Source organism: Coturnix japonica, chromosome 2, assembly GCF_054131305.1.
Source record: "Coturnix japonica strain WE chromosome 2, WE-NBRP24, whole genome shotgun sequence".
Taxonomy (NCBI): domain Eukaryota; kingdom Metazoa; phylum Chordata; class Aves; order Galliformes; family Phasianidae; genus Coturnix; species Coturnix japonica.
Genome location: NC_140664.1, coordinates 74,379,394 through 74,405,828, shown reverse-complemented (window position 1 = coordinate 74,405,828; position 26,435 = coordinate 74,379,394). Strand labels below are relative to the sequence as shown.

Genomic DNA, 26,435 nt, shown 5'->3' with positions numbered 1-26,435 from the left:
TACTTTTCATCATTCTCCTTCTCCCTTTCCCTATCCCTTTCCATTTCTTTTCCCTTTTGCAAAGAACATTTGGCCTTCCTTTTTTTAAAGTATTCCAGTGGTGTGAAGATATACGAAGTTGTTTTAAACAAACGTGTTGGCAGTGTTAGATCCATGCCCCTCCCTCCCAGCCTTCCTCAAGCAATTCCACATATAATGCTACCTGGGTTAGCATGTAAGTATTTATAGCATTTGGATTCACAATTGTTTTCAGGTATAAAATCTATTTGTGAGTTTAATATTTTTCTTAGAAGAGTAAATGTAATCAGACTCCCTAATCAGAAGACTGAGTGGTTTTGCCTCTGCATTTCATTAATTTGATTTTGAGGGATGTTATTTTTGGTTGGGGTTTTTTTTGTTGTTTACCCTTCTTGGGTGCTTTTGGTTTTGTTTTTTTTTTCCTTGTAGTTCTTTGTAGTAAAAGAGCTGAAGGATGGTCTTACTGCCCATCTTATTGAAGTTAGCTGGGTAGTCCTCTGAGCCTCCTGTCCTGTCAGTGAATAGAGGAAGGTTTTTGAATGGTGGATTAGGGAGGAAAAGTATTTTAGAGCCTGAATAACTCTCTGAAGAAATTTGTCTCTATACAAGGGAACTTCTAGGGAGTCAGCCCCGAATCTAGGTACACCACTTAAGTGGCCAAAGGGCTTCTCTAAACTCCAGTAGAAGAGAGAGCGAAGATGGTTTAGTTTTGCAGTAATATGTGATTGCTTTGTCAGTCGGAGGTGTCTATTCTAAATGTTTCTGCATGTCTTGCAGGTCTGGTGTGAAACAAATTTGCGAAGGTGCATCAGTGAATTCCATCGGTTTATTTGCGAGACGTGTAACAAGGCATTCCCCATGCTTTTGGCGCTTAAACTGCACACAGAAACTCACGTGATGGATCAGGGAAGAGACAAGCACAAGCTACAGTCCGCGTCCCTACCCAGTGAGAACCCAGACCAGAAAGCCTTCATGGCATCCTTGGGCCTACAGTACACCAAAGACATCAAACCTGTCAAGCAGGAAGACGATACACAAGACGAGGTCCAAGAATTGCGGCTCAGAGCACTGAAGAGTAACCTACCTCAGGAACCTGGCAGCACTGGCCTGCTCAGCCTCTCTCCTCTGGAAGCTGCCACTATGGGAGGGTCATTTTCAGTCCTCCCACCTACAAAGGAGAATATAAAGCTCCTCTCGCTGCAGCCTTTCCAGAAGGGTTTTATCATCCAGCCTGACAGCAGTATTGTGGTAAAACCCATCTCCAATGAATCTGCAATTGAGCTGGCAGACATTCAGCAGATCTTGAAGATGGCTTCTTCCGCTCCTCCTCAAATCAGTCTTCCTCCACTTTCTAAGGCACCTTCTGTCCCTGTGCAGTCCATTTTCAAGCATATGCCACCACTGAAGCCAAAGCCTTTGGTAACGCCCCGAACAGTTGTTGCAACTTCTACACCTCCTCCTCTTATCAGTGCCCAGCAAGCCTCCCCCGGCTGCATTAGCCCAAGCCTCCCACCACCTCCTCTGAGGCTGATCAAGAACTCGGTGGAGACCTCCTCCAACTCTCACCTCTCCCAGCCAGGAGCCAAATCAAGTCCTTCCTCACAGTTGCTCCTCCAGCCCAAAGTAGAGCCTTTAACTCAGCACGAGATGAAGACACAACTGGAGCAGGACAGCATTATTGAAGCTCTCCTGCCTCTGAATATGGAAGCCAAGATCAAGCAAGAGGTGACAGAAGGGGACCTCAAAGCCATCATTGCGGGGGCAGCAAACAAGAAAGCCCCAACAATGAGGAAAGTCTTGTACCCCTGTCGTTTCTGTGACCAGGTGTTTGCCTTCTCTGGTGTACTGAGAGCTCATATCCGTTCTCACTTGGGTATTTCCCCATACCAGTGCAACATCTGTGACTACATTGCAGCTGACAAGGCAGCGCTGATCCGACACCTGCGGACGCACAGTGGGGAGAGGCCTTACATCTGTAAAATCTGCCACTACCCTTTCACAGTTAAAGCCAACTGCGAGAGGCATCTGCGAAAGAAGCACCTCAAAGTGACCAGAAAGGATATAGAGAAGAACATTGAGTACGTCACCAGCAATGCTGCAGAGATGGTGGATGCCTTCTGTTCCCCAGACACTGTGTGCAAGTTGTGTGGCGAGGATCTAAAGCATTACCGGGCCCTCCGCATCCACATGAGGACGCACAGTGGCTGCCAGAAGAAGAAGCCATTTGAGTGCAAGGAGTGTGGCACAGCCTTTTCAGCCAAGAGGAACTGCATTCACCATATCCTGAAGCAGCATTTACACGTGCAGGAAAGGGAGATTGAGAATTACATCTTGGTGGTGGACTGCAGTGCTCAGGAGAGCCACACAGATGCTCCTTTATTGGAGGACAGCACTTACATGGACTGCAAGCCCATCACTCCTTTCCTAGAGCCACAAAACGGCTTCTTGCTTGGGACACCATCTCATGTTCCCATCAAACTTGAACCTACGGGCAACTTCCCGATGGATTTTGATGAGCCATTGGATTTCTCTCAGAAGAGCAAAAACCTGAGTGCTGTGCAAGTGAAGCAGGAGAACCTGCTTGTCTCTTCTCCCCTGTCTTTCTACGACTGTTCCATGGAGCCCATTGACCTGTCCATCCCCAAAGTCCTGAAGAGGGATAATGATATCCCGGGTGAGGCCAGGAATCAAGATCTGGCTTCTTCTGTGATCATTGATAATGCCTATAACTGTCAGCAGTGTCCTCTGGGCTTTGGTGCCAATGGGAACTCAGAGAAAAACAGGGCTGTCGCACATCCCCAGCCACTGAAGGGTTCGTTGCATTTGACTGTCCCAATCATTTCCCCAGCTCTCCTTGGCAATTCTGCCTTGCTGAGACCCTTGAGGCCTAAACCACCACCGCAACCTCTCTTGCCAAAGCCTCCAGTAACTAAAGAGCTGCCGCCACTGGCTTCCATTGCACAGATCATTTCATCTGTGTCTTCTGCTCCTGCTTTGCTGAAAACGGAGGCTGCAGATGCCAGTCCCAAGGCAGCGAGCAGCTCCACTGGGTGTGACAAATCAGGGAATGCCAAAGCAAAAATGACAATCGTGACCGCCATTCAGAGAGACACCAGCCTTCCCAGTGACCTGACTCAGGCCTGTGACCCCGAGCCGTCTCCCGTTGCTGAAACTGGGTTGACTAAGAAAAGAGGTAGAAAGAAAGGAACAAAAAACAAGCCTAAACTGAGCAGTGGTGTGGATCTGGAGTCAAGCGGGGAGTTTGCCAGCATAGAGAAGATGCTGGCTACCACAGACACTAATAAATTTAGCCCGTTTCTACAGTCCACTGACAGTTTCAAGGAAGAAAGCGGCCAAAACGGAACAAGTGAGGATGAAAAGGAAGCTGCTGAAGATAAGCTGCTGAGAGGGAAGAAGAACACTTACTCAGACTGCCCACAAAAAATCTCCTGTCCTTACTGTCCTCGAGTCTTTTCCTGGGCAAGTTCCCTACAGCGGCACGTGCTAACTCACACAGGTAAGAGCGCCCTCTCCTTCAAGTGGATTGGAGTGCCTGAGGATTCTCCTCGCTGAAGGCACCTGAAGGCAAGGTCTCCCAGTACAGGAGTCTTGCTTACTCATCTTCTGTCTGATGTCCATATCATGTTCTTTTTTCCTTTGTAAAGCTGCAGCTGTTGCTGTTGCATTGTGGTGGTGTTAAATTTTTGTAGTAATGGAGTAATCTCTGTGGCTTTGAGTATCAAGGGGGCAAATTAAGCTGCTAAAACCCATTTGGCTTCAGTGGCGTAACCTAGCATACACGGAAAAAGAATTTGGTTTCAGGTTTTCTGTTATTTCTGTCTTATCTTGACAGTCAACATGTGTTGAATATTTCATTGTGCCTTACATGGTTTGTTTGGATGCTTCCAGGGACTGTTTGTAATGATGAAAATATGCCATTACAATGAGAGCCAGTCAGTAAAAGAAGATAATGTAGCATTTAGCTTTTTCTTGTGATGGCTCTCATTTGACAGAAAGAAGGATGCAAGAAATAGCATCCTGAGCATTACGTGGTAATAGTTTCCCTCTAGGAAACGTTTCTGCTTTAGTGTTAGACAACAAAAGGTGGGCTTAGACCCTGAGTCATGCATTTACATATGGAACCTGGAATATTGTGCCACTGTGCAAGTGACCTCAAACCTGGGGTAAACCAAAGGAGGAACTGGGGGCGAGATTTACTCTAAGTTTGGGGTTCTTTTTCCTTCTTCTTTGTGAAGGAAAGACTTCATTGAACGCTGTGTCAATCTGATGCTAACTCCTTTTTCCACTCCCACTATAATAATTAGTAGGTTCTTACCCTGCTTGGTGATGGAAAGGAGGAAACTCTACTTTCTTTGCTCTCTTTTAAGTCAGGGATGGTTGTTAATACCATTCTTCTCATAATGTAAAGAGTAAAAGTTAGGAAGATTCGTAAGAAATTTCTGGGAATTGAGCACAGCCTCGTAAGAGATAAGAGATTTATTTATTTATTTTGAAAGAATGAACGGTTCACGAAGCAAAAGATCCATTTTGATACTAAAGGGGAACCCTGAAGAGGTAAAGTGTTAGCTAAGAGGTTTAAAGGGAATCTGAGTTGCAGAGCAGTCCCTCTTACAGTTTGGGTGGCATGAGGATGTAACTTGAAGGTACCTGGTGCAACAGTGAGGCTATTGTTTTCTGGTGTGCATAGACCAAATTCTGTTATCCTATTAAGCATACAGTTTGCTTTCAGCGGTGAAGGAGAGCTCTTTATTCGTATCAATTGTCTTCCAACACCCTGCCCTCCAAAAATAATATATAGTTACTGAGGAACTTTTCATAAGACAGAAGACAATAAAGAGAGGCTTTGCCCAGACTGAAGGGGTTGACCTGCTTATTGATGGCGGACTTCCAAGGTAGCAGCACCGCTGTAAATCCTTAATGAAGGCAGGAAAATGCATTTCTGGTAAAACCTGTCTCCCCTGCCACTGCTGGGCTTGGAAGGGGACACCATCCTTTAGAAGGCCTGTGCTGCTGTCCCCATGGGGAAGACAAACGACTGCACAATCTGAGAGCTCGTAGACACCATAGCAGCTCCCCTCTGATAGCAATGTATGTACAGGAGGGGAGAGGGAAAGGTAAGTTGGGAAGACAGAGGAGGTTTAGGCCAAGGAAGGTGGTTCCAAAGCAAGTGCTGAGATGCACTGGGATGTGCAAGATGCTCTGGGGTTGAGTGGGCCTTGTGTTTCTGTGTTGGCTCTCAGGTGCTGGTGGCATGGGCAGAATTTGGCAGCTGTGTGATGTAGCAGTTTGCTGGGTTTGTGTCCTGCACAGTTTTCTGCTGGAGACATCTACAGCGTAGTAGTGCAACGTGCTTCTGTCCCCACCTGTCACACAGGCAGTGACTTGTTAGTTAGCTTTGCTTTTTAAAAGGAGTCAGGGAAAGATTTTGATCTTTGATCTTACTGTAAAGAGAAAAAGGGAACTTTGTTGTCTGAACTTGGTGGCTTCTCCCTAACTCGGAGAGGGAAGAGGCCAAGCTAAGCCCATTTGAATGAGAGGGGTCTTGTGCTCCCAAATGGCATCTGGTCTGTAGTGAATCAGGGAGTGGCTTGGGTTGGAAAGGACTTTCAAGACCAGTTCAAGCTCCCCTGCCACGGCAGAGTTGCCAGACATTAAATCAGATGTTAGATCAGGCTGCCCAGGGAAGATCTCATAGAATCATGGCTATGAAACTGCCTGTACTCCTAGATCACTGTAGTACACTGCTATCAGAAGAGCAGTGCAGTCACTTGAGCAAAGTGATGCGACTAGCTCTTTTCCATCCACTTGTAGTATGGAAATTGCTCATGGGAAAATATGTCTGACTGAGGAAAAGGTACTTCATTTTGAGCATTTAAGTGGTATAGGTACTGCCAGTTTTAAACCTCCGTCCATTTACAGTCATGAAAAGATTTTTGCAAGCACGTCTTTTGTGTTCTATAGAATTTCAACATGAAGAACTACTTCCATGTGGTGTCAAGATTATTTTTGCTTTGTGTGAAAGAGCACAAATGTGCGTGCTGCGAGTAACCCATATCCTTCACACAGCCAAAAGCCTCTGATAAAAGCCTTCGTGCTGCTCAGTCTTGCCTCAACACCGCTATTTGTTTTTTACTTCAGAAGCATTTCCCTGAGAAGTATACAACTTCTTCATTGGTTTTTATTGTAATGCAAAGCTCACAAGTGGGGCTCTGGGAATTTGGCACAGCTTGCTTTTAAACAGCGTTTAGCGCTGTACCTGTGTTTTGTTTGAACATGCTTGAACACTTGCTTTTCATACTTTCTTTCTCTTGATGTTGTCTTACTTAATTTTCTTTTCTGTGTTCAACTCAGTTTACCTTTTTTTTTTCTTGCTCTTCTCTCCAGCTCTTGACTTTTTTCCATTCTCAGAGCAGCAAAGAAGATGTGCCCTACAGATGATGCAGTTAATTTTTCTCCCTTTATGGTACATGAATCAAACTGGGTTCTATACAAAATGAAAGTAATGATCTGTGGCCATTAGTTACAGATAACCTAGGAAGTGTTTGCAGAGAATCACTTGATGGTGTTCTCAGAGCAATACTAACAGTTCATATTTGGCCCAGAATAATGTTTGTAAAAGGTAAGATGCAGTGGCGATGGTGGTTCTTTCTTGGTTTTGTTTGTTCTGTATGTGTGATTTTCTTGTGTTTTTGGTTAGTTGGGTTTTTTGTTGTGTGTGTGGGTGGTTTTTTTTTGTTTCGTTTTGTTTTGTTTTTGCAGATAAGCTGCTGCTTGCCAAGCATTCAGAATATCACGGAAATTAAACGGATGGGAAGATATCTCTAAACAACAGAAATTAATTAGTAGAATACAGTTATGCCTAACCTGTGAACCTGCATGTTTCCTATTGATGGCTGGATACAAGTTGTAACAAAGAGTTGGAAGGGGGTTCTATTCCTTGCCTGTATGACTTGAGTAGGAGTGGAACTGCAGACATCTTCACTTTGCAGAGCTGGTCGTCACCACAGCAATAATGCGCTTCAACTGCTAAACGGTGGCAGGAGATACATTAAGTGATGCTCTTTTGATGTACTATGATTGCTTAGATGACCTTTTATTCCAAGAGAGAGTCTGTTCAAATGACTGGTTTCCATGAGGTGTCCAGCCTTAACTGGTCTCGCTGTGCTGCTCACTGAGTTTTGCAGTCAGTTCTGAGTCAATACACAGCTGCAGGTGTATTTTAATCCAAGCCATGATCGTTCATATGGAAATAAATAAAGAAATAAATAAAATAGTGCTTAAACTATCACTGCTTTAGGTGACCCACCAGTCAGCAAGTGTATTTATTTTATCAGAAGAGCAGGTGCCTCTGAGGGACAGTATGGGAAGTGAGGAATGCTGCTTGTTTGAATGATCTTCCTTGTGCTTTTAAAAGGTGACATATGTGTAAAGCAGTTCAGTTTCTATTTGGGAACAGGACCGTAACTTGGGGTGGGGGAATTGGAGCTTGCGCAGTAAGCAGGATTTTTGTTTGAGTTTTGAGACCTCTGAATAGGATGTTTGTGTGGAAAGAAGATCCTATCTGTTGTAGATAGTGGTCTGTATAACAAACATTTGGTTGATAGAAAAGCTTTAAAATCTGAAGATATGAGAAAATTGTGACCTGAGATGCAGGTTGAGTTTCAAGCAATTAATCCCCAGCTAATCCTGTCATTGCATGCTTGAAAAGAAATGTGAAAAGAATTAGGAGATCGCAAAGCACAAAGATTTCTGCTGGACTTTGAAGTTCTGTTTTGTATGTGCATTGTGAAAGAAGCCAAATAAAAGTGCAGAAAGTGGTATTTGTAGCCATAAATTTCTGGTTGGTTTAGCAGGCATCTATAAAGAAAAAGTGAGTAACTTGAAAGCCTACAGAAATCAGTACCTTGATGCTTCTAAAATGTCGTGCGCGGGGAAGAGAGAGAAATAGCTGAAGTGAAATGTCTGCAAGATGTGGGGAGTACCTCGTTCAGGTTGAGGCGCTAATTAGAACCAAGCCAACTTGTGGCGGATGAAAGTGAGGGAAATACCCACAGTGTCATATCAAAGAGAGGCTGCGATTGGTCTGGGAGGTTGTGTGTGTGTGTTCAGGGGGTTTGAATATGAGGGTAAAGTGTGACAGGAGCTGGTCTCCTTTGACTTGTAACTATCCTCACAATCTCCTCCTCCATCACAGATACATCTTGTGGGGCCATTTTCCTCATTCCACTGCATGAGCCTAGCTTTTCTTCCTGCTCTTCCTGTACGTGGCCTCTTCCCTTCTTCTACTTATCTAAATGAATTACAGAGATGAAAAACTTTATTCTGCGGGGAATTAATTGGACCTTACATAGGACTTCATACAACTGAAGTCTATGGGGATCAAGTTCCCAATGGCTTTGATGGAAGTTTTGTCAAATTCAAACACAGACATCTCAAGATAACATCTTGCTGAGGAGCTTGCAATGAGGATGTTGTAGCAAGTCACCTTTGAGTAGGGAAATTAGAGTTCTTTTCCACTGAAACAGATTTGGTTCTGACAGGCTGGTCTCAGAGATTACTCACAAGGTGACTTGAGAATGAGGCTAAAAGCTACAAAGGAGGAAAAACAAACAAACAAAACACAGCCAGCCATACCAAATCTAATAGAATTTGCACAGATCCTGCCATCTGATCCCTGGGGAGAAATGGGTTTATCCCCCAGTCTAAGGAAAGAGATGCTGGATCTCACAACAGGCACTTTTCAAATAGAATAGAAAGATCAAGTTGTGCAAGTTGGGCTGAGCGCTGCAGAAAGGCAAAGCACGAAGGTGAAAGAAACAGAATCACAGAATACCTGGGTTCCAACCTGGGTTGGAAGGAACCCATTAGGATCATCACATCCAACTCCTGATGCCCTGCTGTGTTAGAGCAGTGTTTCATGCAGCTAAACGCTCTGTTTCCAGTGGTATCGGTAGGTTCTACTGTTTTGGGTGAGCTTGTGGGCCTGCCCACTTCCTGCAGTTTATTCCTCTTTCACTCTGCCAGCATCCACCACTGCATTAGGGCTGCACGTTAGAGGGCATTTTGCTGCCTGCTCCCTTTAGAACCTGATCATGGACCAGCTGTCTCAGTCTCTTCAGTTGCTTTCTGAACCTGCTGATGCTGTGTGCCTCCAATCTCACGTGGCGTCAAGCTCCAGAAGTTCACTACCTGCTGTGTAAAGAAATATTTTTTAAATCCATTTTAAGCTGATCCCCTGCTAGTTTCAGAGAGCCTCCCTTCATTCCAGCATTGCAGGATTTGGTGAATTGCAGTTCCGTGTTCGCTCTCTGCTCGCAAACCTCAATCATAATCACCCCCTCTCCTGCAAAAATGAAGGTCCTCGGCCTTTCTGGTGTCATCCCATTGCTTGGATTAGGTTCACTTTGCGTCTTCTGCAGCCCAGCTCTGTCCTTCCTGCCGTGCTGAGGCCAGAACTGCATGTGCAACCTGTAACGAGGGCACACCAGGCCAGTACACAGCAGCAAAGGGACGCCTTTTGTTTTGCTCTCACCACTCTTGCTTGCTGTACGCAGCGTTTCTTGGCTTTATATTGGCTGCTGAGGCAGGGCAAAGCAGTGGTCCTGGAGAGATGTATGCAACGGCTCTTTCCTGAATGCCAGTACCACTTTCAGCATCTTGAAGGTTTGCTTTAGATTATTTTTTTTCCAGAGGTTTTTTTTTGCCTTAAATTTCTCTGCGCTGATGCTCCCCTGTCATCTTCATGCCCACTCAATGTTGAGAGTTTTTCAGCAAAGGAAATAGATTGTCAGATCACACGGGGCTTTGCTGTAGGCAGGTGTTTAGCGAAAAGGAGCAAACTGGCCTCAAACTGTGGGTGAGTGCAGTAGTTCAGTGTTTGTCTTTGCTGACCAGACGGGATAGATGTGGGAAGGAAACACAGTGGATTGGTACATATCCCTTGCCTGACAAGCTCTTACACAAAAGAGGTACCTCCAGGAGAGACAGGGCAGCTCTGTGTCACCGAGTAGGTGACATGGAAGAGCTGTTGAAACAGCAGATCTAAAAGCAGCAAGATCTTTGTTTGGAAATGTCTGCTTCACATCCTTTCTTTCCCTTGTAATCGGCAGGTGGTGTTGCAGTGATTCAGATGCAGTCACACAAGTCTCAGTACTAGTCTGGCAGTAAAATCTGCCATGCTAGAGAACATGTTGCAACGTGATTTGCTCTCGCCTGCCACAAAGGACAAAGATGTCTCGTTACCACGTTAACAGCCCGTAACTCTGCCGGGCTGTAGCATGTTACCCAGAGCGTCACGTGAGCTGGTTCGGCCTTTGCAGGCAACAGATGGTTGCAGCATGAGAGGAGAAGACTCATGTTATAACACGATCCCCTAGCAGAACAATAGTCTGCAGAAAGGGCTCTGAAAGTGCTCACCTCTGTGGGCTTTGCAGCAGATTGAAGTAAAAATGCCTTAATGGGATCTGCTAGAAACTGTAGTCAGAGGGATGCTAAGGCAGCTCAGCTGATCGATGAGGTGAGGAGGAGGAAAGCCACTCAGACAAATGTGAGCATGACACATAGGATGTGCAGGACACTGATGGAAGGTAAATGTTGTTCTTAGCTCTTGTGCAGCCTGTGCTGGGCTGGTCAGAGTGGTTCGACCTGCCCCTGGCAGACAGAGCCTTGGGCCATGGTTGGATAACACAAAGCACGTCTCAGCCATACTGGCTCAACCTGTTCCCAGCTGTTCATCCCCATGTCTGTAACTGACCTAGCTGTCCAAAAGAAATGAAAAGGGCAAGGGGAGGGACCGGCAGTCCTCAGATCAGTTCTCAGATCCAGCTCATGGTATGACCCTGAAAGAGTGCGTTGGTGCAGCAGGGTGGTGGAGCTGGCAGCATCTCCTGGCAGAACCGGATGGATGCTGCTGAAATTGACCTTGCCATCAAACACTTCTTTTTCAGATAGCAGCTTCAGTAAGCAAAGAAGGCGTCCAGCTCCTATGCTGGTAGCATTACCGTGAGCACTTCATAGCATGGCTTAGTGTTCTTAACAAGCTTGGCCAGCTGGTGTTTAATCACAGGCCAGAATCATTCAGCATCTTTGGACACGTGGTCTCACTCCATTGCACAAGAAAAATGGATTTCAAAATCGGTGGAAGTGAATTATAATTTGAAACTGTGGCTCAGTTGAAAAGGGGGCTATTTCTCATCTTACACTGGCTGTAAAAGGTGGGCAAGTGGTGTGGTTGGGGCTCACAGGAGAAGCTTTTCAATAGCTGTTATCTGCAAGTGTGTCATAGTCTGGGTTGCTTCACCGTGTGCTGAATGGGAGACGCTTGGCTGGTGTTTGGTCAGCTCTAAATGAAGCAGAGAGGAAGGCTTTAAGATGAGGTGTAAGGCAGGAAGCGCAATTCAATAGTGTGTCACTGGGAACAGGTTTATAGAGGGTTTCTTTTGGTCTTGTTTTAAAACAAAACAAAAAACAGGATGGTGGTTTTGAATAGGAGTCGAAGACAGGGAATCTGTGTGAGTGATGGAGTTAGTGCGTGTCCTTTTGCTTCACGAAACAGAAGGGAGCAGCCTGACAACAGGGCCTGAAACATCTCTTGCAAGGGGGGGGAAGCTCGTGGGGCTCAGAGCAGGGCAGGCTGCTGCAGCTGCCTTGTGGAGTGACTCCATGAACCTTCATCATGTTAAAGCAGCCCTGCCCTCACTTCCATGGGGCTTTCTGAAGGCTTCTTTCTTGCAACCAAATACCATTGATGGAGGAGAGATGTTAGGATGGGAATGGGGTAAGGGATTTATCTGTTAAGACAGTACATAAAGATACTATCCTAAGGAAAGGTCCTGTTCTTTGAGAGGCCTGCTCCTGATTTGAGAGGGTCAAAAACAACCATTCTGTGTTAACTAGGCAAATATTTACAAAGTAAGTACTCTTGACAGTGAATTTTCTGATTAGTGTTTAAGCAGAATTCATCTTTGCTCTAGAAATCTGCCACTCTGTGATCCCTCTAGAAATCATGTGAGCCCTGGTTATAGTGGAGGACTTGTTGTTTTTCCAAACTCTGGTGGCTGTCTGTACCTCTGAACTACATTTGTCGTTATTTCCTAGAGGACAAAGGGCTTGAAACTGCAGTTTCAGTGTCAGGCAAAGTTTAACAGCCACTCCAGCTTGTGGCAAAGCAAGAGTTGCTTGGCAAAGGAGTGAGTGACAAATGGAGAGGAGATGCTGATGTTGGTCCGAATGGCAGAGCAGTTATGTCGAAGATGCTGAGGAGATGATGTATAACTCACTTGAATGTCAGCTCTGCATAAAACCCTCATTCTCACAGACAGGGGAGTTCACTGTGAACTTAAGTCTCTGGGCCTTTTCCTCCCAGTTCAGTGCAGATTTCTACTTGCTGGGTGCAGTCCGAACTAGTCCTGAGTGCCTTTGTTTGTGTTGGTGACTTGAACTGTTCACTTGAAGGTCTTGGAGGGGACCATAGGTTGTGTTAAAGGCAAACAGCATGATGCTATATATCTCTTCTCTGGGGTTTTCACTGTAGTTTTAGCTGGCTGCTTTTCTAGAATTGGTCCTTTCCTTTTCCCTACGCTTTTGAAAACAGCCATCTGTCTTTTAATGTTTTTCTTTCAAGAGTAATGCACGTAGCAGCTGAAGCTCCCTCAACCGTGGGCTGTTTTAACTGTTTAACCTTGCATGTGATGTATTGTGATGTGGTAAAGGTGGCAAAGCGTGTGTTTATGATAAAAATGGACAGTGGTAGCCCCCATGTTTTTGCAAATTGACTCCACAGGTTGAAAAGCTGTTCTCCAAGTCGCGGATGCAAGTAGGAGCAGAGCTATGTGAGCAGGTCGTTAAAAGTGCCAAACTTACTGGGCTGCTTCCACCTAGCGGTGGCTTCGTCTAGTGTAAAATAATAAATAAATAAATAAATAAATCAGGTTATTTCAGTTAACGGGGGGAAAATAGTAAGTCGTCAGCTCATCTGACTGGTAATGCCAATTGCTTGTCCAGCTTTTATTTTCAGTGCTCTGTTTGCTCTGCTCTTGAGCGTTATTTATGTGATGGGTTTTCTGACAATTCTATGGGGATGTCAGGAATGTCCGGCAATAAACACTTGCTTGAAAGTCACAAAATTGTTTCCACTACAACACCCTGTTTTATCTAATAACACCTTAGCATCTCCAGCTATACCCTATTCCACCTTAGTTCCAGGGGAAAGACATACACAGGAAAACAGAATCAGACCCTGCCTTGATCTGTATCTGCTCTTTTATGTGAAGCTTTCCATGTTCAGTGTCTCACTGGACAATTGTGTATACAGGAAAGCAGTTTACTTCTCATTCTCTTTCTTGCCACCTGTAAAGATGGACTGTTCTGACTGGGCCGACTGAAACCTTCAGCTTGAATTGTAAGCAGACTTCATCAAAACTCTTCCTTCAAACTGTTGCAAGAAAAGTGATCTTGGCTACAAGTATATAGTGTTTTCTTTCATGCAGGAGGAAAGGTTTTTGCATTCTCAGTTGAGGTTTTGCTTATGAATATATCTCCTGAGAAGTTTCTGAGCTGCAGCTTCTCCTTGCCTTCCTCTTCAGGGCCTCACATCCCTGCTGATCCCCTCCCTCCCTTACATCTCCCACAGTCTTCAGCTTTGTGTCAGAGCTGACTTCATCAGACCTTGACACCTTCGTGTCCTCACCTCAGAGGAGCAACTCAAACTGTGTTCCTCTGGGACGAGGCCACATGCTCGGCTCCCAGCTCAAATGCGTGTGGCTGTACAGCGTGATAAATGAAATGCAGTCATAGAGCCACTGGTTCTGGAAACAGGACTGGCCTATTTGAGAGGAACTCAGGCCCTTTATAGGAGTGTTTGCTCAGATCTAAGGGCTTGGTTAGAATCCTTCCCCATGCCATACAGCATTATGTGTGGCCAGCAAGGTTTTCTACAAAGAGGCCTGTAAACAAGCTGAAAGCAGCAGTGTCAGCCTTGCAGGAGGAACCCCACACCAGGCACCAATGAGGCCATCCTCACAACAGTCCTCTTTCCCACACACCTCCCTGCATTGCTCTTCCAGTTCGTCCGCAGCAAAGTGGGCCTGGTTCTCACCCATTCCCAGAGTCAGGTTTTGTGCAAAGCAGGTTGCTTTTTCACCAGCTGGGAAACCAACCGCGCAGGTTGGGGGTAACCACAGAGTAGCTCGACTAGTCAGGAGCTGCCATTTTGTGATATGCATGTAGTTTCATCAGAAGGCTGTGAAGCTCTTCCTTGACAAGAAAGGCAGCAGGTCTTGTTAGTGCAGGTGGGAAGGAAGAGTGCTCACCCAAGCCCACACCTTAGGATATTCCTGGCCAAGTCCATAACTGAATCTTGGAAGCGTTCATTCTATGGTGGTGAGCTGGTTTTGGAAGAGAAAGTATGTGTATCCATGCTGCTGGTGTCTGAGATCTTTTTTCTTCCTGAATGCTGGTGGTTAAGGTTCATATTCTTTTACTTGATGTCATCCTCACCCATTAGCCTGCGCTGGTGAGGCAACACCACCTACATCACCTGTCCCGCAGAGCCAATCTCTCTTCCACATGAAAATGTACTCGTGAGACAGCAACGCAAGGAGGGAACTACAAGTGGGGGCTCCCACCATCCCAGACTCTCCGTGCTCATACTTGTCTCCATCTTCCTGCTCTTTATCCCCAGCAAAGCCCTCCTTCGCATTCTGCTTTCAGTTTTCCTTTGGCCTTACACACAGTTCCTCACAGCAGTTTCCTGGCCTCGCCCATGGAGCTCATCTTGCTGAGGGTGAGCACCAGCATTGGGGTGCAGCAGCCACTCAGGTGCTTCCCGTAGACATAGTTTGAAGATCTCTGTACCTCAGACCACTTGGTCAGTTTTATCTTTTCATCCATCGTTTGCAAATACCTGCTGCTGACAGCAGCAACCGAGGGCTGCTGAGAAGGAAAGCCCTCTGTTGTTTCCCTTCCCTCTGCCCTTGGAGCAGCGATTGTGGGGGTCACTTCATTCCCATGCACCCCAAATCCACATTTCACTCCAAATCTGCGCTGAGATGAAAAAGACCCTGCGTGCTGTGTGGTGTCTGAATGTTAGCACCGCTAAGGTTGGAGCAAGAGTGGGTGGCCATGGTCAAGGACAAGAACCCTTTCAGCAGCAGTGTGGAGTCACGTCTCTGGTCATTAATCCTTCCTTTCATCCAAACTCTTGGGCTAAGCTGAAGCATTTGCAGCGAGACACAGATGTGCTGTTCCAGTCCCCAGAATGCCATGTGTGGAAGAAGGCAGCAGGCCAGGAACCCACAGGAGTGCTTCCTCTGTTTTGTTTTGTTTTGTTTTGTTTAAAACATTTCCCCTGTACGGACGTGGCTTGGGTTTGGGTTCTGGTTTCACTGCCTTGCCTGCAACATCAGCCACGAGACCCTGCTGCCTGCACGTAACCGAGAATGCTTTGTGTGCCCCCTGCTTCTCATCCACGCCTGTCTCTCGTTTCTCTGAGTTATAAAGCAGTGCAGCTCCTTAATTACTACGCTTTGAGTTTTCAGCTGGGTTTTTAGAAACGGCCTCCTGATGTTTGTAATAACTTTGTTTGAATTTTTTACCTTCATTTATCCAGGCGAGAAGCAATGAGTCAAAACACAGAATTCAAATGCAAATGTGTAGGGCACTTGTAGGTGACCTTTTTTTTTCCCCCTCAGATACCCTCATTCTCACACTCTCCAGCATTATACACCGACTAGGGCATAGTTGCATGTTTTAATGGGTAGACTGGATGATCTCTGAGGTCTTTTCCAACCTTGATGATTTTGTGGTGATTCTAAGAAAATGAGGTCGATGCAAGTTACATTGCAAGGCTACAGTTCAACTTCAGTTTGCCTGAGAACTACCTTCATACCTTCTGTGATTACTCCTTGCTTACAAAAAAACATCCTGTAATAGGAAATCTGGGCAGTGCAGGGACAAGCACATGTTGTGCTATGTCAAATGGAGGACTTAAACTGCTCATCTGGAGTTTCTAAATCCCTACGGTTAGTAAGCAGCTATTGGGCTTGCAGATAAATGCTGCAGTGACTGTTGTATGGTGCCTCAGCTACACACCTTCAACAAGAAGGAGCTGAGGGAGGACTTAACACAAGGAAAGTTTGAGCTTCCCTTGCTAAGCTCATGTCCTGGAACAATTGCTGGAAAGTAGCACGTGGGATGCAGTTACATGCCATGCAGCTTTGTCAGCTTGAGCATCCAGATTCAGTCCTGCTTATTTCCACTTGAGATACTTATGTATGGAGCTTGGAAGAGGTGCAGCTCTGCCCCTTTGTTTGCCTTACTCATTCCATGTTGCTGTCATGTCTTTAGCGGTGCTAATGGTGCAGACTGAGAGGGGAACAGAGAATGACATTAAGGTGGGCTTCTTAGGCGCGTTTTGCCTTTTTGTTGGAGGGGTGGTAAAACAGCAAAGGATGCTTCCTACTACTGCTCCTTGGCCTAATGTATTATTTCCAGGTGATGTCAAGGAGGGAAGATTTAGGTTGGATGTTAGGGGAAAGTTCTTTACTAGAAGAGTGGTTAGGCCCTGGAACAGGCTGCCCAGGGAGGTTGTGGATGCCCCGTCCTTGGAGGTGTTCAAGGCCAGGTTGGACGGGGCCCTGGGCAACCTGATCTAGTAAATGTGTATGTTTGGTGGCCCTTCCAGGCAGGGGGGTTGGAACTACATGATCCTTGAGGTCCCTTCCAACCCGGGTCATTCTGTGATTCTGTGATTCTGTGACCCACATGTGGACAAACCTCAGCATCTTTTGCTTATCTGATACATAGCCAGTTTTTTTAACTGTCCTGCGATAACCTTTGACATTTAATTGTACCAGTTGGTTGCATGAGGCCTTTATATTCCCTTTGGAAAACATTTCCCGCTGCTTACAAGTTATCTGTTAGAGTAACATGAGGATGTGTATTACTTCAGTCTATATCTATACTCTGTACACCTGTTTACAGATAATAATACATCCATGTGTCTCTGGTGCAGTATATTTATAGCATTAGTGACCTAAGCTTTTCTTTGGTGTTGCGGCATTTTGTATTCTCTGGTAAAAGAGACTGCACCACACTTGAAGAAATCACTAAGAATGTAAGTTTATTTTAGAAAGCAAAGCATTTTTTTAACAGATTTTTAATCATCATTCTGATTGGTTCTGTGGTGTTTTGATCTCTTTTCAGCTGTAAGTTACTGGGTGACAGATAGGATAAGGCAGATGTTCGGACACTTGATCAGCAGCGCTGCTCGTGGGTCTGTGAATCCTCACTGCCGGTAGTTGTGTGTTAGTGGAGAGTGTCCCACTGAAAGTTTCTCTCTGTTTGCTTGCAGACAGTCAGGCTGATGCGGAGGCACCTGCTACAGGGGGTGAAGTCTTGGACCTGACATCCTGTGAGAAGGAGCAGCCAGAGGAAGTCAGCGAGCTACCGAGGAGTGAGTGCAGCCCCAAGGAGGAGCAAAAGGCTGACTCCCCTCCAGCAGAAGAGGATGCCGAAGAAAAAGCAGATGAATATGAAGAGGGCCCTGAGGAAGATTCTGTAAGTAACAAAAGTCTTGACCTCAATTTTGCCAGCAAATTAATGGACTTCAAGCTGGCAGAGAGTGACCAGAGCGCAGGCAGCAGTTCTCAGACTGAAAGGAAACATGCCTGTGATGTTTGTGGCAAAACCTTCAAGTTTGCTGGCACTCTTAGCCGTCACAAAAAGGCCCACATTCGTGAGGACAGAAAAGATGAAAGGAGCAGTGAGGATGAAAGCAAAAGCATCCAGGATGATGCAGGAGCTCCCTCGATGCAGGACTCTGGTCTTGAGCAGGAAGAGTCTCCGATGGACTTGAAGGTAGTGGAGTCTCCTCTGGACTGTGAGGCAACAGGAAAGGAGAATGAAGAGAGCGAAAGCGTCTCTGAGGGGGAAGGCACAGAGAGAAAGTCCACTGAGAAGAGCAGTGATGACAAAATACCAAAGACTGATGAGGCTAAGAGTACTGCAAAAGCAGACAAAAGAAAGAAAGTCTGTACTGTGTGCAACAAGCGTTTCTGGTCTCTGCAAGATTTGACACGACATATGCGGTCTCATACAGGTAAGAGGAGAATTCAGGACAGAGCAGATCATGAGCAGATCTGCCACCACAGTAATGCATCTTCTCTGTAGGTGCACAATTACTGCTAGTGCATGAAGCTGGAGACAGCTTTTAGTCCTAAAGGTAGCTGTGAGGTGTCATCCCTTCCCAAGTCTGCCATTACTGCGCATGAAGCCTATTAAAGGAGCAGGAGTAGTTACACCACCACCTTATCTTCAGCTCCCAAACAGTTTTCCCCCATGTTTGCTTACAGCTTTTGGAGGGTAGGACAAGTGTGCAGATCCAGCTTCTCTCTCCCTTCCCGTAATGTGTATGTGGCTATACCTCTTCCCAGTATTTTGACGAGCAGTGGAGAAACGTGGCAATGTGTAGGACTTCATTTCCGAGTGAAAGTTTAGAGAGAGCATGTGGTTTTGTCTGATTATCTGGGCCTGGTATTGGTAGTATGCTGGTGATACGCGTGACCTTCTGCTGGAGTGAAAAGCACAACTAGAGTTTGCATTCTGCTCTTCCTTGGGCAGAGAATGTGCAATACAGGTAGTAAAATATTTGTCCAATTACTCAGTAATTAAAGTATTAGGGATTGCTTTATGCAGTAAATTTCAGGGGTGCATTGAGAAGGAGGTGAAGTCATGAGCCAGCTCAAGAGTTAATTAGTTGTGCATCCTCAATAATGTATTTTACCTCTCACTGGGCTGTTCTGATGTGGGAAAATGGCATTTCGTGTCTTTTGAAATGCTTTCTGCTGCAGACAGTATCTTTGTGATTAACTTTGGCTACTTGTGCTGTTGTTGAAGAAAGAGGATGTTCAATAAGTAACACCAAAGAGTGGTGCCCTAACCAAACCTTTTACCTTCAGTATTGACTTCTCAAGTGCAAAGATGACCTGTTTTCATCTGGCTTTGAGGACTCAAAGCTTGAGTGAAACTAGAGATGGATCCCACTCTTGTGGCTATTTTCATACTAATTCAGAAGATTCGGGGAGATTATATCCAAAATGCTGAGTGTTAGACCTAAATGTTAGACCTAAATGGCACTGTTGTGTGCCAGTGATTCCCATATTGAAACATTTCAGATGCAAAAAGTGATTTTGAGAGCAGAGCAAATCCCATGTTGATTACAACATAGGAGCAGCTCTGCAGCTGCTCTGAGGCTTAGGGCTGCAAAGTGAGTGCAAGAATTTTGTCCTGAGAGTAGCATTTCTTTGCACAGGTGTGAAGAGGTTTCTTTAAGGGCTTTCAAGTGTTTCAGAAATAAGCGTAGAATTCCAGCAGGCTGAAGAACATCAACAGATTTTTAACAGCATCCCAAGGCACATGCTTGCTGTTACTCCCTAAAAGGAGGCTGTAGCAAGGTAGGGGTTGGCCTGTTCTTTCAGGTAAGGGTGGTAGGATGAGAGGTAATGGCCTTAAGTTGTGCCAGGGGACATTCAGGTTGGATATTGAGAAAAATTTCTTCTCATAAAGAGCGGTGAGGCAGTGGCACAGGCTGCCCAGGGAGGTGGTGGGGTTACCATCACTGGAGGTGTTCAGGAATTGTGTGGATGTGGCACTGAGGGACGTGGTTAGTGGGCATGGTGGGGTGGGTTGGTGATCAGACTAGGTCATCTTAGTGGGCTTTTACAACCTTCGTGATTTTGTGATTCTGTGTTTTTCATTTGTTCAGTAAACATTGACCACTGCTGACAGACACCTCTAGTGTCCTGTGAATGCCCAATAAGTCTGTCTCCTTCAGCTTCTCTTTCCATTTTAATACAGCAGTGCTGTCCTTCTGCTTCGCAAAAAGAGTAGTAGTTGTTCTGTCAGGAGCAGTTCATGACAGCTTCTCTTTGATTTAGGTAAATAACTCATCTGCCAGTATCTTGAAGGAGATGTTCTCTTATGTGCTGTTCAGTTTGGTTCATTTTTAAGCCCTTCTGACCACAGGTCTCTATCTCAAATCTGATCTCTCTGTATATAGCAGGGCCTGTAACTTGGAGCCCCTGTGGTGGGCTGCTGTAGAAGGGATGTTAACAAGCGCCTGGGGCTTGTGGTCTTCCTCCCTCCTTAGTGCAGGGGATATAGCAGGTACATAATGTGCTACCCTGTGGTATTACTGTGTGACTATGGAGATGATATGAGGAAGTGGGATGGAAAGCCCACCTTGACCCTAGAGGGTTGCTGCCTCCAACCATGTGGATGAAAAGGGAAGTCAGATTCATTGGATTGTGTGGGTTCAATGGCCTGGCACGTCAGAACCACAGGTCTATAAAGCTCTACTGGACACCAGTGCACATTGTACCCCGATCTTATCAAATTATAAAGGGGCAGAACCCATCTGTATTTCTGGAGTGACAGGGGCCCAGGGGCCTTTATACCTGCATACTACAATGGTACAGAAGCAAAAAGCCTGAATAGAAGGAACACCAAAGTTTGATGGAGGTACTGAGCTTCCAGTGTGGAGCATCTTAAGCCGCTTGAAACAAGAGGGAGGTGTGTTTGTGACCTCATGGCTGACCTCATATTTTCATTCTCTTGCAGGCGAGAGACCGTACAAGTGTCAAACCTGTGAACGGACCTTCACTCTGAAGCACAGCCTGGTTCGTCACCAGCGCATACACCAGAAAGTCAAAAATACTCGAAACCACGGGAAGGAGAGCGACAAGGAAGAGACCCAGTCCAGGTGCGGGGAAGACAGCGAAAATGAGTCTAGCCACAGTGGCACCAACCCCATCTCAGAAAACGAGTGCGACTTTGTGGGGGTTGTTGGCAGCCACCCATCTGGCACCAGAAGCCAAAAGGAGTCCCCGGTCAGCGTGGCCAAGGACTTGCCCTGCGAAGAGGAGAGGCCAAGCGGGCAAGGAGCTGGTGCCAGCCTCGTGGAGCCCGCCAAGAACGTGCAGAAGCATCCCGCAAAAGACCAGGAGCCTCGGGGTAGCTCCGAGCTAGAGAGACCATCAGGTTTCATTCAAGACTTGCTGGAGATGCACAACAAAAAGTCTCCCATGAATCACATTCTTGCCTCTGCAGACAGCACGCCTCAGCTCTTGGGGGTAGAATGACTTGCGAGGAGGCTGGGCCCATCCCAGCACACAAACTGAAGCCAGCAGAGCAAGGTTTCCAGGGTCTCGTTTCAGAAGAGTGACCTACAGCTGTGGGGAGAGTATGGCAGACTGGATGCAGTGCCATATGCCTTTCAGTATAATAATGCAAGAGACTACAGTATATACTGATTTGAGTGCCTTACTACTTTATTAGATCTTTTGGTATCATAGATTTTTTTTTTTTCAAAAATGATTTTTTTTTTTTTAATATTTTAATGAATTATTTGGAGAGGACCTTTTTCATTTAAGCATTAATGTTACCTTTTGTATTGGTGTGTGTGAGCTTGGTCTTGTATATCTGATAGTCTCTGTGTTTGTTCTCTGAGCTGGAAACGGGGCAGTGGGGTGGGAGGCCCTTGGATACCACAGCCAATAACTGGAAGCAATTTATGTGAATTTCATACGGAACAGTCAGAGGAAACGCAGACGAGATGTCAATCGTTTTCTCGGTAGATGTTCTCGCATTTGCCACACGGTGGAGCATTAAGCCTGTTCCAGGCATTAGCAGCGTGGCAGCCGAAGGTGTTCAAAGTGGTTGGAGGCAAAAGCAGGAAGCGCAAAGAATTTCATTCAACCTCATACTTGTTTCCACTTTTCAGCGTTAGAAATGGTGTTCTAGATACTAGGGTTTTTCTTCTAGCCGTCGTGGACTGAGTTCGTATACAGAGAAGAGTTACAAAGCAACGTAACCTATGAAAATTACGCACCCGCTGTTATATATGTTTGATTTGCTTCAGTATATTATTATTATTATTTTATAATTATTTTATAAATTCATCAGTTTGCTTGTCTCTGCGGTCAGCAGAAACCAATGGGCAATATTTGCCCACGCAGACGTGTAACGCAGCTTGGATCCCCTCTTTTACATGTTTTGACTTCAAGCTTTCACCAACTCCACCTCCTATGTTGCAGCTCTTCTACTGTACTTTAATCGAAACCCTTCCTCTGACCGGAGCGAGGTGACTCAGTCTTCCAGTCGAAAGCGCGAGCAAGAGAGAAATGCGAGCCTTACCGTCATCTTGCTACTTACCGTCATGTTCTGGAGCAAGAAAATACTACTGGTGATAAAACTTACGGATATAAGACATGTTAAAAATAAATTAAGTAATTAAATTAAAAAAGAAAAAAAAAACAAAAAAAAAAGGAAAAAAACAAAAAACAAAACACACACAAAAAAAATATATAGAGAGAAATTCTTCCTGAGATTTTGGGGTTGATGCTTGAAGACTTGAGGTGTGCGTCTAAATTTCATATCAGTAATTTAACCCCTTTAATGCTGGGAGCTGGAATTTCTCCGGATGGCTCCTGTTGCCGGCAACAGGTGCGGCTCCAGCCGCCAATGTTGAAGGGGTTAAACGAAATGTCTCCTACTGTAGCTGCGCGCTTTTAGGAGCGGGTGGCATTTTTGTTGTTGTTGTTCTTGTTGTTGTTGTTTGTTAATTGTCCTTCAGTCATGACCTCTGGGACAGACAGAGCCATAATAGCGATGCCGGAGCCTCACTGTGCTATGCCACCACTCAGCCCCAAACCCGCACTGTGATCTCCCCGCCCCGCAGATCCGCTTTTCCCGCTTTCATCAGACATGGAGGACGTGGGCCTCGGACCCATGCTATATTATATAATATATATCTATATATAGCTATATCTATATTAAAAAAAAAATCTCCGAAAGTTTCTGGAGACTGAAATGTAACTGTCTGGAATTCAAAGGAAGAGAAACTTTCTTAAGTAATATTCTTGCAGATAGAATAAGAAGAGAATGGTTGAGGTATATGTGATTTTTATTTTTCGCTTTGTCGTTTGTTGTTGTGTTATTTTTTTGTTAAGTAGGGATGTTTGAACCAGTTCAGAAACGAAGCTAACGCCAGAGAGAGTCACTCAGAACCAATGATTCACTAAATTCACTACCCAGGTGCATTCTACTTAATTAAAACCAGTTCACACATCCCTTAAATCGTTATTACTATTATAATTATAATAATAATTATTATTATTATTTGGGGTATTTTTTTGTTGTTGTTCTTGTTGTTTGTTGGGATTTATTTTTATTTTTGTTTTTTGGGTTTTTTTTTTTTTTTTTTTTGTAATTTGTTTTTTTGTTTCTGCAACTCTCCACACTAAACCGCGCAATACTGTGGGGGAGAAGCCATTACTAAACTATATGCTGCAGAATGATGTAGCACGTAATGAATTCCCAGCAGCCTGCCGGGACATCTGCTAGCAATAATCACTATTGAGTTAAAGCTTTATTTAGCCTTTATCTGTATCCTAGTAGAGTATAAGGTCTTGCCACATCTTATTGACATTTTTATTAGTTGAGTTTGACTGAAAACCGTTGCCGTTGTTGGGTTATTTTTTTTTTGTTGTTGTTGTCGTTGTTTTCCCTCCTCCCCCCCAATATTAAACTGTGAAATTTATAATGTGTTTAAACTATGGGTGAATCTTAGGCTTTAGGTTGCATGTTCAGCTCATTTGTCTCTATACGATTTTTGTTTGGATCTTTTTTTTTATTTTTTAGTTGTTCGGGGTTTTTTGTTTTGTTTTTTTTTCCTCTCTCAGGGCTTTTACAAACAAACAAACAAAACAAACAGAAAAGGATCTTCTGAAATTCTTTTTGCCTGAGTTGCAATGGACTTCTAACGCGGAGATGATTCAATCACTACATTGAGCACTTGACTGTGAAAGCGCTAAAGGAAATAAGGAAAAAAAAAAAAAGAAAAAAAAAGAAAAAACATTAAAAATATATATATAATAATAATTAAAAGCAAAAAAGCCAACAAACCCCACCTTGTTGGAGGCAATTCTGAAACAACTCTTCGGGGCTGTACGTGAGACTGATTCTATTTTCAGAATGATTCGCAGTTTTCTCTCTCCTCTGTGTGTCTCCTTTCTCTCTTCTCTCCCCACAAAGGAAGGTTAATCCTAGTGATTTCATCCCACGCAGGAAACAGTAATAAATATGTAGAATTCATATTTTTCTAAAGGGAACTTAAACTGCTGCTACGAATTGTGTACAAGACTGGTTTATGCCACATGAACAGAGAATCACACGTTTGTTTTGGTACTTTTATTCCTCTTTTTATTCAGTTGTACAGTACTTCCAAATTCAAAATAAAAGTTGTTCTGTATCAAACCATCTAAGCAATAAAATGTTATATTTAAAAATTAGAGCTTCCAGAATGGACGTGGCTCTTCTTGTGGGCTTGTCGATGCTTGGTTTGGAGCTGGAGCCGCCTTAGCTCTGTTTTATACGCTTTCATATAAATAAAGTGCGTTTCACAGGATGGTGAGACAAAGAATCAGCTGAGTTGCGTATCCAGTTCTGAAGGCCAGGGAAGGTATAGAGCAGCTGAGAACCCGCGTCGCCTTAACTCCTGGTGGGATGAGTCTTTCTGGTGAAGAAGGGAAGCAGAGTCAGAGTTATAGACCTAATGGTGGGCACTGCATGCCCTGCCTTCCGCCAGCCTCTTGGCACTCATGGATGCAGTTAGGGCTCCCCATGTGCAGTCCTCTGGTGGGGACTTGATTCCTCACCTTTGGTACCATGAAACGCTACAGACCTGTTTGCCCTGTGGCGTGCACGAGTTTCCTTAGGACTTACTGGAGGACTGTGGGGGAACAGCAGGAGAGGCCCTTGAGAGCAGAAACATGCAGTGTTTTAACCATCTCCCACCAGCTGCACGAGGTGCAAGGGCTGCAGCAAACCCAGCCCCAGGTGCTGCCAGGGCCCATCAGTGGTCCCTATTTATAGGAGCAGGTGGGGTTTGCTTCCTGTAACAGTATAGAGAGTGCCGTTCTTTGCTTTAGCTCATGCAGTCAGTTTGCTTTCACAAAGAAATTCTATAGCATCTGAAGGTTGTGAAGGATGCTGTGAGACCAAGAATAAGACAGTCCTTCCCTGAGCTTGGTCTACAGCTGAGCTCCTGTGGCTGAGGGACTTCCTGCAAGATAGGAGTCCTTAGGCTCTCCCCAGAGCCATTCCACCTCCTTATGCTGCCTAGCATCTGTGATCTCAGTGCTTAGCACATGCAGCAAGGAACATAGGTCACAGTTTGTGCCACTGGGAGCTACGTGGCTCCTTTGGTAAGGCTTTTTGGAGCAAGGAGGCCTCCAGCTGCTGGGATCTGTGGTAGAGCTGGGAGGCCAGTGTGGTGACACCAGGATATGTCTGCTCTGGGACAGCCTGAAGGCCATGAGATGACAGAGAGCTGCAGGAACGCATCTGCTTCGCTACTGTTGGTTGCCCATAAACTCAGGTAAGTGATGCTCACATACTTGTGCACATAATGGTGTTGGTGGGGTGCCTAATGGAGGAGAACGCTGACTTGTATTCTCTGGGGAAGTGAAACATGGAACAAAGCCTCGCTGCAATCCTCTGAGCAGCAGGAAGTAGAAACAGCTTTCTCCTTTGCACTGCTTGCTTATTGTTCCCTTGCCAGATCTGCCTCTTGCTACAGCTGCCAGTTAACGCAGGAGGAAACCCCCCATGATGGTCATTTGCAATGCGCCATTGTGAAATTCTTTGAGCTCCTTTAGAGCCTTTCAGCAAGGTTGTGGTGCATGGGGTTGAGTCACCATCCCTGGAGGTGTGTAAGAGCCCTTTGGATGTGGTGCTCAGGGCCATGATTTAGCAGAGTTGTTGGAGTTAGGGTAGGATGGCTTGGGTGTGGTTGGACTCCATGATCTTGAAGGTCTTTTCCAATCTAAGTGAATAATAATCATAGAATGATAGAATATTTACCTAAACCATTCTCTTCAGCAGTTGTAAAACACCCAGTTAAGAATGAAGGCACTTAATTTGAACATTTAATCGATAGCGATAGCTATGCCTCCCAGGGTTCCTTGTGGCAGTGTTTCACACAGCAGCTGGGAATGCCTTTGCAGTTTGTCACCAGATCCCTGCCCTGAGCAGGGCTTACGAGGCAGCCTCACCCAGTGGGTGACAGAATAATCCAACCCAAGTTCATTGTTGTATAGCAACATAGCTGCTGTGCAATACTCTGTCCTCACCCTTCAGGTGCATAGAGCAGGAGGGTGTTACAGCATCACAACCCATCATACTGCTGCACTGGAAAGGACTCTGCTTATTGTTGCAGTCAGTGGCTGTGGCCTTATTCTTTCAGAAGCAAAAGAAGCGCTCAGACATCAGTGACCAAGATACAGCTTTACTAATGCATTTCTATCCAGAGTAGTTTTAGTCTTTCCCTGTCGATGCTT

General features: G+C 45.2%; 1 protein-coding gene across 9 annotated transcripts in view; it reads left to right on the top strand.

Annotated features, from left to right (window-relative positions):
• RREB1 (ras responsive element binding protein 1) overlaps positions 1 to 23,638 on the top strand; it is a 115,536-nt gene extending 91,898 nt beyond the window's left edge. For 6 of the 9 annotated variants that reach the window (XM_015854537.3, XM_015854538.3, XM_015854539.3 and 3 more), the window contains 3 exons: positions 796 to 3,535; positions 17,390 to 18,136; positions 20,656 to 23,638. In XM_015854537.3, the coding sequence (XP_015710023.2) occupies positions 796 to 3,535; positions 17,390 to 18,136; positions 20,656 to 21,176 (4,008 nt within the window). In that variant the 3' untranslated portion in view covers positions 21,177 to 23,638. Of the gene's footprint in view, positions 1 to 795; positions 3,536 to 6,423; positions 6,659 to 6,798; positions 7,325 to 17,389; positions 18,137 to 20,655 lie in introns of those variants that run through there. The other 3 variants (XM_015854543.3, XM_085537777.1, XM_085537776.1) reach the window with 3 other exon arrangements.
• Positions 23,639 to 26,435: the final 2,797 nt, after the last annotated feature.